A 12,363-nucleotide genomic window follows, 5' to 3' on the forward strand; every position below is an offset into this window, starting at 1 on the left:
TTGGAGCTGTCCCAGACCTGTTAGGGATTTTTGCGCCAGCTCACAGCAGGCTTGTTCTGAGTAGCCTTGGAGCCTCAATTTGCATGAGGGAAAGGGTAAGTCTGCGACTTAAAACCCATCATTTAAACCCATCAGCTGAGGCCTCGTCACACACAGGCCCTCGATGCTGCCACTTCGAAATCAGGGATGAAGCCCCTTTCCAAGCTCAGCACTAATTGTTGTGGTGGGCCAGGCATACCCACGGTCATGAGCACACGTGGTGAATCACAGCGACTGACCGCCTGCTGCTGGGTGAGGACAAGCAAGCATCAAAGGGCACCTGTGCGAGGCACCCCACAGAGACACCCCATAGCATCCATCTTCTCCAGCACTGGAGCATTGTCTAGCCCTGTTCAGAATCGCATGGAGCAGTTGCAAACAAGGGCTGGGATTTGTCTAAGCTGGTGGTGACTCTCCTGTCATCAGCATCCAAGAGAAGGGCTTGTTGAATGCCTCAGCCGTGGGGAAAGGCTGGCTTTCCTGTCTTCTGCCTGCTTTCAGAAGCAAATTCAGCTGGGTTGCACAAAGAGTTGATAACATAAGCTCACTTCTGTGAGCAAAAATGTGTGTGGTTATAAGACATAACCGCTACATGATAAATCATGTCAAGATGAGGATTTCATTCCTTAAGGATGAAAAGGAAAAGAAGATGTGATGTGAAATATCCTGCTCAGGCTGGCGGGGTCAGGTCTCTATCAATCATTGACAAGACCTGTGCTGTTCTGGAACTGCGTTTGAAAGTGCAGTGGGGGGTTAGGCTGGACTTGGGAGTGTGCAGATGTGAAACATGACCGTGGAAAAATGCCGTTTGTGGAACAGAGGGACATCAGGTGACCGTCAGATGGAACTTACCTGGGCCCTTATTGGACAAGTAAATAGCTGTACTTGTTGCATGGTTTTTATTTTTTTTCCTGTGTGGCCACAAAAAATGTAGCAACAAGAGGTACAAAAAGGATGGTATTTTCAGTTTAAAAATACCTTTTCCAGTTGTTGGTTCTAGCAGACAAACCTATAGCGCAGCATTTGTTGAGTTGATGATCCAGCAAATGCCAACATCTTTTCCATCTGGCACAAGATGCTTGCCATGAGGCAATAATCCTCAGGTTGTGATTTTTACCCTGGTCCTGGAGGTGCTGTCTGAACAGCAGTGACAGGAAGGCTGTGCTGCTTTTCAATAGTTTTGTTTCAGAGAACCTGCTGGTAGGATTCTGCCGATCTCCAGCTCAAAGTGACCAGGAGCCTGAGCTTTGCTGCGTTCACAGTGCCGTAGTCTTTTTGTCAAGCCCGCGGTGTTTTGTAGGAACAGGGACATGGAGACATGGTGTCCAGTGGATTGCCTTGATAAGCCAAAGGGATGCTGACAGGTACAGTCCTACTGTGTCTTCTTTCATTCTGCTTCTCTAGAAATGATATTTAAGTAATTCTGGCTGCTACCAATTTGGGGTCAACTCCACTGTTGAACAGGAGCTGGCAGTTCTAGGACAGACCGTGTAATGTGGCAGAGGTTCTCCAGAAGCTGGTGGCTACCTCCTGGTGATGCCAGTGAGAGCAGAGTTAAGCCAATACCAAGAGCTTTTGAAAACACCGCGATTTAAAATGGGTCATTGTGCTCCCAAGATTGCTGCCATAAATACAGCCTCAGAAGTCTGTGGAATGCGCGTGCCTGCCTTTGCTTCTGAAATTTAGAGACTGGAGGAGCCAGAGTGGGTTTGCCGTCTGGGTTTCAGCAAATATCAAGTAGCACTGATGGGTCAGCGCTTTTTTTTTTATCTCCATCAGGCTGGGGGTGTTGTATTAATCATTTTCTTCCAGATGCAGACCTTGCTGTTGCAAGCTCCGCTGTTTTCCCCCGGAGAGCACACTGCTGTTCTGCATGGGAGTGGTGCCTTATATCCTCCCAGCAAAGAAGCCAGAATGCAATGCAGCAGCGTGACTCTTAGCTGCGAACTCCATCCTCCGCTGAGCCGATCTGGGATTTTTGTTTAAAGAAGTAATTTTACAGCCGCTGCCTGCAATGGATACTATGTGTGGGAAAAGGTAGGGAGGTTCTCTTTCACTCCATCTCGCTTCTGACCTCCTGGGGATTATTAAGGAGCCCGTCTTGTTGGGTTGGCATATAGGCAAGTTCTAGCGAGGGTAAGGATGCTCTGCCTGATAAACTCACCCTGCTGCTCACAGTGTGTTGTAAAACCACTGTGCTGGATTCCCTGTGAGAATTAGCTGTGCTTAAGGTATGGCTCAGTCTTTTATATAATTACATGCCACCTGTTTGTTAAGCTTAAACCTGTACAGGATTTGTAAAGACTACAAAAAACACAGGTTGGCAGTGGTTTAGGTTATAACTCTCCGTGACATTGTTTAAAGCAATAAGCGTTAAATTATATTTTACAATGAAGTGTTAAGTGACTTGTGAGAGCACGGCAATTAAAATACATGCCCACTGCCAGATTAGGCACCCGGGAGACCCAACTGGAATACCCTTCAATTGGTGGGTTTTGTTATGTCAGCATAGCCACATGAGGACCTATGTCACTTGCTGGATTTAGCTCCGGTGTTTGCACATTGGGATTGTTCAGGAGACAGCGTATTCCATACATCTGTGATCCTAAAGCTGGATCTAAAGGGGCAGATCCCTGCCCTGGGACAGGGGCCAGCCAGTTGGGTAAGATAACAAGATGTACACCTGGCGAGGTAAAAATTAATCTGCGTATAATATTCCTTGCCTGTCACAGGTGATACTGTGGTTGCTGCCAAGATACGAAAATACCCGTATCGGGTGCTGTAGGTGCTGTTTCTTCCCATCGCATGTCCCAGGCTGTTTAGGACAGTGGGGCCAAGCCAGACACTGCCACTTTTGCTTCTTAGACTTTAGTAATTTCCATTTTCTGATGCAGAAGCTGAGCAGTGTGGTGTTGTGCACAGCTTCACCCTCTGAGCTGTTCAACAGTAGGGAATCTTTGATTATTCATTAATATGAAGAAAGGAAAAACGGTAGGGCATCATCATAGCTGCACTTATTAACTTTAACAAACCTCTACTAGACACAAGCGCTTTGGAGAGACGATCCCAAGAAAACACAGACTTGGTGTCTTTAACAGGAATGAAAATACTGATTTGCTCAAGTGGAGAAAGAGTTATAGTTTATCTTCAGAAATGACGGTGGGGAGCAAATAAATGCAGCCTTCATGTGAAGGAACCTGTGGTAAGAGATATTTCAAGATGAAAATAAATTTGCAGAAGAAAGGAGGCAGGGAAATGTGGTTTTTATGAGAAACATCAATTTGGGAGACATGTGCTGCCAAGGGAGGGGAACTATTGCTATCAGTAAAACATCAAAGTCTCTCAGAACTCAGTAGATCTAACACTAAGTTATCACACTAAAGCAAAGGAACTCTGTTTGGGCCTCATTATGCCTGGTGAGTGCTGTACTATCGATTTTGATGACTGAATTAATCACTGGTGGTTGACATGGGGCCAGAGACCATGGTGCGTTTTCATTCCTATAGGCTTGCAGATGAGAGTCCTAATAATAAATATATCTAAGACACTCCTGAGAATTCAAAAGAACAGATTTCCCAAGGCTGGGGAAAACGGAGTGAAGTTGATAGGGTGTTAAAACCTTTACAGGAAAATGTGAGTGAGAACTGGGAGCCCTTATGAGCAGAGGCCGAGAAAGTCAAGATTTCACAGTTGTGAAAGAGGAGAAGGTTTAGCTAAAAGCCACCCTCACCTTGGTAGCAATGAAACCAACAGCCAGAAGCAATAATAAGATAACAGATTTAGAAAGGAGAAAAAGAGGTAGCTGTCTATGTCCATTTGGAGCTGTGGTGTGTAGACAACAAGAAAAAGACATCTGGAGGCAAACTGCCTATGAGTATAGCTACAGAATTAAGGGACTATAGAAACATGTTAGCAAAGAGGAACATTGTTATGAGCCACACAGTGAAATAACCAAGTGGAAATGGTCATTTGTAATGACTTAGAAGACACTAAGTGGTCAGTAACCACTACAATGTGATGGGCTACTACTGTCCTGTGACCAAGAAACAATGTATATTAGGCTCGAAGTCCAAATCGGACTTGGTAGCTTTTTCTGACAGTTCAAAACAAGTTTGCTTAGGTGCTCTCTGGCTTATACCTCTCAGCTGTTCACAGCATAGTCAGTGTGGCTATGTCCTCTGCTCAGACCAGAAAATGTGTTTGAAGTTCTCCAGTGTACCTTGTGTACAGGTGAAGAAGTGGTTAAGTGATCTATACCAAAACGTCATTGAGACCACACCTGGAATATTGTGTCCAGTTGTGGCCCCTCAGTTCCAGCAGGACAGGGAACTGCTGGAGAGAGTCCAGCGCAGCCACCAAGATGCTGAAGGGAGTGGAGCATCTCCCGTGTGAGGAAAGGCTGAGGGAGCTGGGGCTCTGGAGCTGGACAAGAGGAGACTGAGGGGGGACTCATTCATGGGGATCAGTATGGAAAGGGGGAGTGTCAGGAGGATGGAGCCAGGCTCTTCTGGTGACAACCAGTGACAGGACAAGGGGAAATGGGTGCAAACTGGAACACAGGAGGTTCCACTTACAGATGAGAAGAAACTTGTTCCCGGTGAGGGTGGCAGAGCCTGGTCCAGGCTGCCCAGGGGGTTGTGGAGTCTCCTTCTGTGCAGACATTCCAACCCGCCTGGACACCTTCCTGTGTAACCTCATCTGGGTGTTCCTGCTCCATGGGGGGATTGCACTGGATGAGCTTTCCAGGGCCCTTCCAAGCCCTGACATTCTGTGATTCTGTGCTGGCAGGCAGTCACTGCTCCGTGTTGCCCATGGGATCGTTGTCACCTGCAACCTGCAGGCGAACATACTCATAAACTTAGCAAGGTGACCCAGAGACTGATGAAGTTTCAAGCATCAGAGGGAAGAAAGAAGCTAGAGGGGGTAATCTCTGTGGCTTGGCACACTGGCTCGTTTAAAACAAAATGAAGCTTCACCACAGAGAGTGGTGCTGTGGAGGAGCAAGAAATTCCCCTTAGAGAGCAGGGGAGTGTGTCTGGCAGAGCAGGGACTTGGTAGGAGCTGCAGTAGGAACACAACAGAACAGATTTTCCTTGTGAAGCCCAGTGCCCAGATGTGACTCTTGGGGGTTAAAGTGGCTGGGAGGGGATGACAGTAGGGATTTTGCTTCTGTGCTTGCCTCTGTACACAACAGACAATGGAATAGTGCCTGGTTTTTGTGTTCTTAGCTTAAGTAGGATGTTGCAAAATGGGGTAGCCTCAGATGTGATCCCTGAGCTGGAGAAAATGCCATACAACAAGCAATGCAAGAAAGCCTCATCTGTTTAGCTTATCAAAAAGAAGATTGAGGGCTAACTTGATTACAGTGTGTTAAGCACTTTCATGGGAGAAAATACAAGTTCCTGAAGGGCTTTTTAATTGAGAGGAGAAAACAAGAGTACGAAACAATGGCTGGACAGTGAAGCCAGATATTCCACTTTAGAGCAGGCAGATATTTTTAACAATGAGGGCGATTAACCATGGGGAGAAGACCCCAAGGGGGGCTGATAGCTCGTTCATTTCTTGATGTCCATGCACCAGGAAGGAGTGCTTCTCTGGAGGACACGCTTCACTCCCAGCTGTGGAATTGGATTTTGTTCATGGATAACTGAATCGAATGTGCTACCCAGTGCCTCAAGGCTTATGGCCCCTTTGGGCTTTCGAAGCCCTGAGCTGCATCTGGGAATGATTTGGCAGTACCCTGGAGCTTTCCAGCTGTGGATCGTGATGGACTTTTGAGGCGATGTCAACATGGCAAGCCCTACAGAAGGGGATTGGGCTGAGTCACCCATCACATGTTGGACCTGTTAACTCCTAAGTAGATGAGAAATGGGCTTAATCACCTAGAGCTCCCAGTGGTGGAGGACAGATACGAGAAGTGCAGGTAAGGGCTATCCAGCTGTTCCAAGCTCTTGGAAAGACCTTCTGGGAAAGCAAAGAGCTGGGTTAAAGGTCAGGTGAAGTCACTCGGATTTATGGTGGGAACAACAATAGGAAGAGAAAGGCCAACTTAATCCCTCTGCAGGGTTGAGGCAGGAAAGGAATGGGTCGTGAACCTCTACCCATTTCGTTAGACACTACTGCCTCTAACATATCACTGAACCTCAGCAGTTCCCCAAAACACTTTTTTTTTCCCCGTGATGCTCCAGAAGCTCTTCAGAACTTATTTGCAGCCATAGACAGAAGCAGCAAGTGGAAAACCACCTCTAGGCTTCCTATGCCCAAGACACTCTCATGAGAGCTGCTCCTGTCCCATAGCACTGCTCCCCTTGCCCTCCCACTGTAACCCAGTGCATCTTTTCAGACAACTGGGAGCAGTGAGCAAACAGTTAAAGTTTTGCTTCTCCACCCAGTGGTGGGTGTTGTCTGTGTCAGAAACAATATAAGAACAGTCGGAAGTTGCAGCTGGCAAGTAACATTTGGAGTAGCAGTCGTGGGGCATATAGATCTGGTGTGGACTGTCTTTTCCTGAGACTGTAAACACTTGTGCAGAATGTCCGAGAACAAGAAAAAAGGGAAAGGAAAGAGCAAAAAGAACAAAGAAGGGAAAAAAGGGGAAAGAGAACCTGACCCAGGAAAAGGTACTTCCCATTTTTAACGAATTTTACTTATAGGAAGAAGAGAGAAGCCAGAAAGCCAGCAGGAAAGCACTTGTGGGTTGTATGAAGGTGCAAATGATAGGGACCGTTTGCCAGGCAAGTGTGCAAATCTCTGCGTCGCATTTCTATTCCATGCCGTTATAGGTTTGCTTGCTTCTTGATCTTTATTTTTCCTTTTTTTGTTTTGGTACCCAAGGACCCAAGAATTTAGGGCAACGTACTCTTTCAAAAAACAGCAGCACTCGGTTCCTGTCACGGTGATATGGTAATTGTGCTAATTCTCTGGGGTTTCTGGTGTGTTGAGTTTTGCTGTTTGGTTCGTTGTTTTATTGCTTCTTCCCGAGGTAAATATTGAAAATGTTGAAAGCCACTCTTTTGGAAGATCACAGAGACTGTTCTTTGGGACAGACCAACTCTCAGAGATCAGATTTAAGTTGTAGCCTCGCTTTTTGAGGCAACTGCGTTGAGTTGTAAAGACATATGGACTGTAAACCTTCGCTCTTTGCTGATATGCTTATTAACAAGATTGGGCTGTTATTGAAGAGATATGACAGTTCCTTGCTGAATGAGCAAGGCAATGCTTAAGATGTTGGCAGGATAAAACGTTTAGTTTGCCTTTAATTGATAAAGTTTTATTCCCAAGTAAATGGGGAGTATGAACCAGGGCAATGCGAGAACTGTCTTGGAGAGCTACAGAAGGTTTGATGGTAATGTAGCACAGTGGTATTTATTCCTCTGTCATGGTATCAGGGAGGGATTATCCCTGGCTGTTCCTTATCTGTGGTTTATCTGGCAATGTATTTGGACAGAGCTGCAACTCTGTCAGACTTTGTGTTTAATCAGTGTTCAGAGAGGCTACGAGCTGGACCGGGTCCTGGAGGAGTGTGTTAGTTTAGGTCTTCGCTTGCCTGGATGCAATGCTGCTCTTGGTCCTGCTGCCGTGATGCTAGTGAGTGTGATTGACCCGAACAGATTTGTTTTGGCTTTCTGCTGGCACCACTGGTGGCAGGATTTGCCCCCACCCTTTTTCATCCCTTATTGTGAGCTCAGAGACCCAGCTCCGTCACCACCCCGCTGTGCCCGGGGCACGGACTCCTCCGCTGGCTCTGCCCCAGACCGGCTGAGGTGGCAGCGGGTGCTGATGCTGTGGCAGGCTGACCTCACACGTGGTCTCCTGCTTGTGACAGCAGAACACAGCTGTTGCTGTGGGGTCTGGGAGGAGACTATTGGGATCGCTTCAGAATAGGGAGCTTGAAAGGACCAAGCAGAGGCAGCAGCTGTTTGTGGATGATCAGATGTGCCCAAGGGACCCTGGAGTGTGCAGGCACTGAGGGCTGCCTTACAGCCATTGGCAGGGTGACCCTGGCGCCTCAGTGCACATCCAGTATAGGGCAGTGCCTACATCGTGGGTACCTTCTCTACTGGGAGCGGGATGGAGGGGTCGATGCAGCTGAGAGGCATTGGCTTGCGCACAGCGGGGGAATGGAGGATGCTGGGGCTGCCCAAGTTGCTCAGCCACCTGCTTTGAGCCACACGGGCCATGACGGGGCCGTGGGGCTGTGTGTGGAGGAAAGGACAGCGCGTGAGCTGAGGGTCAGACCACACTGTTTTCTAGTGCTGTATCAATGCCCTGCAGTAGCTCACTGCTCTGTTGGGAGCACGTGAAGTGCCTTTACCTGTACTTACTCATGTTGACAAACTAGTCCTCTGCTGAGACACACTGTGGGGGTGTTTTAGCTCATATGAATCCTACAACTGGACACTTTGGCCAGAGTGCAGAACCCCTTTCTCTCTACTACCGGATCCAGAGCAGAACTGAGGATGATTGCATTAATCCTGTCTGTACTTCAATGGAAGAAAAGAAAGATTCTGGGTTTGAATTGTGCAGAATGGGCACAGTCCTTTTATTGCATTAATTACTAACATGATTACTTAGGTCTATGTCACTCCTTTACCTTGTATTGCTGCAGAGGTTTCCCATTATTTGCTCCATGGATCCATCAGAGGAAGATACCTGGTTGTCTGTGGTGTTTCTGAACCAAATCCCACACTGGGTTGGTTTGGGTCGGTGGAACCTGTGAACACCTCTTCCCGTCACGGGTCGCCTTTACCACAGCAATGCTTTCCCAAAAGGACTTTTAGAAGATATGAGTTTCTCCCTCAGTCACTTCTGAGCGGATGTCCCAGTCCCGGTACACAGGCCCTCACTCCAGGCAGCTGAGCATCCTGTGCACTCGATTTCTTCAGCTCGCGGCTGGACCCCAGGCTGCGTCTCCAGTGTGCTCGAGCTGTTGCAGAAACCCAGCCCTGGCACAAATCAGGCAACTGGCATTGCGCTGCAAGGGCAATCTGTGTTCTCTGTTTTTCCACATACTGTAGTATTTCCATGCAAATGGGGTGTGCTGACCCCTCTGAAACCAGGAGGCAGAAGAGGACCCTAAAAAATAAACACTCTCAGGAGATCCAGACAGGGACTTTTGTTTTAGATGGTCAGTGCAGGGGAGACTCAGGGGATGATAACATGGTGGTAAACCTTCCTTCTTCACACTGGCAAGTCTCTGCCTGCCGAGGGCCCAACTTTGTTACCTGCGGCACTCTGAAAGTCTTGACCTACCCTTGTGCTCATAGGTGTCTGCATCAGAAATCGCCTGTAGACACCCCTTCATGGTGTGCTCTGCAGAGAGCCCTCAGACATCTCTGGTGTGGAGAAGTTCTCTCCAGCCCTGCCAGCTGTTTTGGGGGAGTTGCCCCATGTAGTAGTAGAGCTGTTCACTGCCAGTGAACCACAGCAGCAGAGAAACCTCTTAGAGAAAGAGAGAGCTGAAACAGTAGCTTCGGGGAAGAGCATCAATGTGCCATGGGGGATGCTGAATTTCATCTGAGGTCTCTCAGACTCAGGGGAGGAGAGGATTCTTCCACTGCAGCTTTTAACACAATTTTTGTGGCTTCTGTGAATGTGTAAAAGAGGATTGCTGATCTCATGCGAAGTCATAGCTTTGTTCTGAGAACAAGGGCTGTCTTTAACCTAAACTGACATTTTTATGCCTCTAGTGATGTCCTAAAGCAAATGCCTCAGCTACAGATCTAGCCAGTGGAACAGCCTGTGAAGGCCTCCAGAGGGAGATGGTGTCCACCTATGATGAAGCACCATCAGGATCCCTCTTTAGATGGTTGTAATGTGCATTGAAAGATAGACAGACTGTGTTTCACCCAACACACGTGGAAGGCACACCCAGAAGGGACTATGTGAGCTGAAAAATGTAGCAACAGACCCACAGTGCTGGCAAGGTTCAGGTCTGGAAAAAAACTCACTGAAACAGAAGATGGTACTTAATCAGAGACTGGATGGCTTGGGGCAATCAAAGACTTGACACTGAGGCAAGGCTGTGGGTGTTGCAGGAAACTGCCCTCTCATGCTTGGAAAGACAAACTGACCAGTGCCGATGTAAAAGTTCAGAGCAGAACAGGGGGAGCAAACAGCAGATCTGTGGCAATGAGTTAGGAGACCAGTACACCAGCCTCATGGGAAGACAGGCAGGAGGAGAAGCAAAAGGGCTGGAGGAAGCCCTGACAGGGGCACAGGCAAGGAGCAAAGTGGAAAGGAAAGGGCTACGAGCCTGGAAACAGTCTCATCTGTACTTTCGTGAGGTTGCTTGGGGAGAAAAGGCCAGAGAAATGTAAAGCATTTCATAGTTAAATTCTCCCCCAATTCCAGTCATTCTCTCTTGTTTTCACTTGGCTCTGAGGAAAACATTGCACGTGCTCACGGTTTTTGTTGTTTGTCAGTGCTAATAAAGCAAGCAACACAGGAGTTGTGCCTCTCTCTTGAACTGTCCATGGCAAATGGTAATGCTGGAAAGCTACTCGAAGCGCAGGTGAGGAATCTCTGCAGAGAGTGTCTCGCATTTCAGTAGAACCAGCTTGATCTTGGTTCCCAAATGAGTCAGGGTTTGGTAGAAATGTCATACAGAAGGGTATCGCAATTTTAGCTCCATAAGCCTTAAGGAGGTAGAGTGCCTCTGGCATAAGCCAGTGGTGGGATCGCAGCAGAAGCAGGTGTAGGTTAGCCAGGGGGCTTTAAAGTTCTGCCACATTAACAGAGTTTGGTGAGGGATGCAAACGTCCCTTGCAGGTCCTACATGCAGGCTTTGTGGAGGAAGCTCATGCTATGAGAGATACGCGACCATGATACAACCGAAACAACTACTTCACCGCGGGTGAAGATACTTCTGTGTGAGCTCTGTCCGCGCTGCAGGGTGAACATGCTCTTGATTTGTGCTTGATTTGTTCTTAGTCATCTGTTTGTAGGAAAGACTTCAGTTCTAAGGAGCTTGTAGAAACATTAGCCAAAAGGTTTGTTTACAAGAAGGATAACCCACAGCGGATATCCTACAGTAGCAGTTTTGTTTTCTATAAACACCCAGACACACAAGGTACCAGCTGTCAGCTGTGCTCCGGGATCTGTCCACATGCATGTTTTCACTAGAGGATTTCCACCGGCTGACCTAATGGACTGCTGTTGCCATTGCCGTGTGGCTGAGTGTGCATGCGGCCAGTTACCATGGATCAGCCAACGTGCAGTGACTTGCTCAGCTTTGGGAACGGAGGGGGTCTGACTCACAAACTCCAGTGATTCACACTGGGGTAAAGGAAGAGGTTATATGTCCCAGCTGCTTTCTGGTCTCTTTGCTGGAGCTCACTAGCTCTGCAGAAGGGACTGATAAATGAGCATGTGGCTCTGTTCCCGAGCTGCCCCTGCCTCATAGTCTCAGGTGTTAATACAAACAGAAGGGTAGAGGAATCTCTCCATTTAGGCAGACTAGTGGGCTAGGAACCCTTGGCAGAGGGTCAGGCTGGAGCAGAATGGTGCTTAAGTAAGTAATCCCACTGTGGATCCAAAAGCGGGTGAGTCAGAGCCCTGGGCATCCCATTTTCAATCCCTTTTTGGAGGTGGATTTAAGTAACCTGGGAGAGACAGTCTCTGGTGAGAGAAGGAACATCTGGAGAGGGGCTGAGCACAGCCTGGCTGCCGACCTTCGAGGTCAAGCCCTTGGCTCATTCTCCTGCCTTTGTTAATGTGACAGGCTCCAGCTGCAGAGCGGCTAAAGGAAAGCTGTGTTGCCATGAACAGCGTGGCTCTGTCATCTTTCTTCCTGCATCTGGACCCCCAGTCTCCTGCTCTGAGTGCTACCCTGATCTCCTGTCTTGCCTCAGCACTGAGCTCACTGGGACTGCAGCATGTGTTTGAACTCAAAACTGACTCGAGAAGGTGGGATGGGAATAGGGCAGGGTGAGTGTGTGGACACACTTCCCACTTCTGTTGCATAACTCCAGAGGCAGTGAGAGGAGGGGAAATGAGCCTTTTGTTCCTCCGACCCCTCCTCATTTTCCCTTGGACTCTAAGGAACACTTTCAGGTGCACAAGGGGATTCCAGCATGGGGATGGCATGGCCCTGCACCTTTTGAAGTGTCTGGGAGCTTTGTTTTAGTGCTGTGTTCTTGCAGTAAGCAATGAGCAGAGCTGCGGGTCACACGTGGCTCCTGCCTGGATTTGCTTGTGTTCTTCTGGGAGCAAAGCTCCATAAAAAATGAAGTGTTTTTTGAAGAGAGCTTGAAGAACCTAAGTCCAAGAGCAGCTGAGCTTGCAGCTCATGACTAGGACTGTAAATCTGAGCCATTTCCTTTG

The 12,363-nt window shown here is 48.1% G+C and overlaps 1 protein-coding gene across 6 annotated transcripts in view; it reads left to right on the forward strand.

Annotated features, from left to right (window-relative positions):
• The window catches only part of NRG2 (neuregulin 2), a 162,263-nt gene that overhangs the window by 67,189 nt on the left and 82,711 nt on the right, over positions 1-12,363 (forward strand). The window contains exon 1 of one of the 6 annotated variants that reach the window (XM_065030182.1): positions 6,479-6,659. The exons of the other annotated variants lie outside the window; for them this stretch is intronic. Coding sequence (XP_064886254.1) covers positions 6,572-6,659 — 88 coding nt within the window. The 5' untranslated portion in view covers positions 6,479-6,571. Of the gene's footprint in view, positions 1-6,478; positions 6,660-12,363 lie in introns of those variants that run through there. 6 annotated transcript variants of the gene reach the window in all.

Source organism: Columba livia, chromosome 14 (genome assembly GCF_036013475.1).
Source record: "Columba livia isolate bColLiv1 breed racing homer chromosome 14, bColLiv1.pat.W.v2, whole genome shotgun sequence".
In the NCBI taxonomy this organism is placed as follows: domain Eukaryota; kingdom Metazoa; phylum Chordata; class Aves; order Columbiformes; family Columbidae; genus Columba; species Columba livia.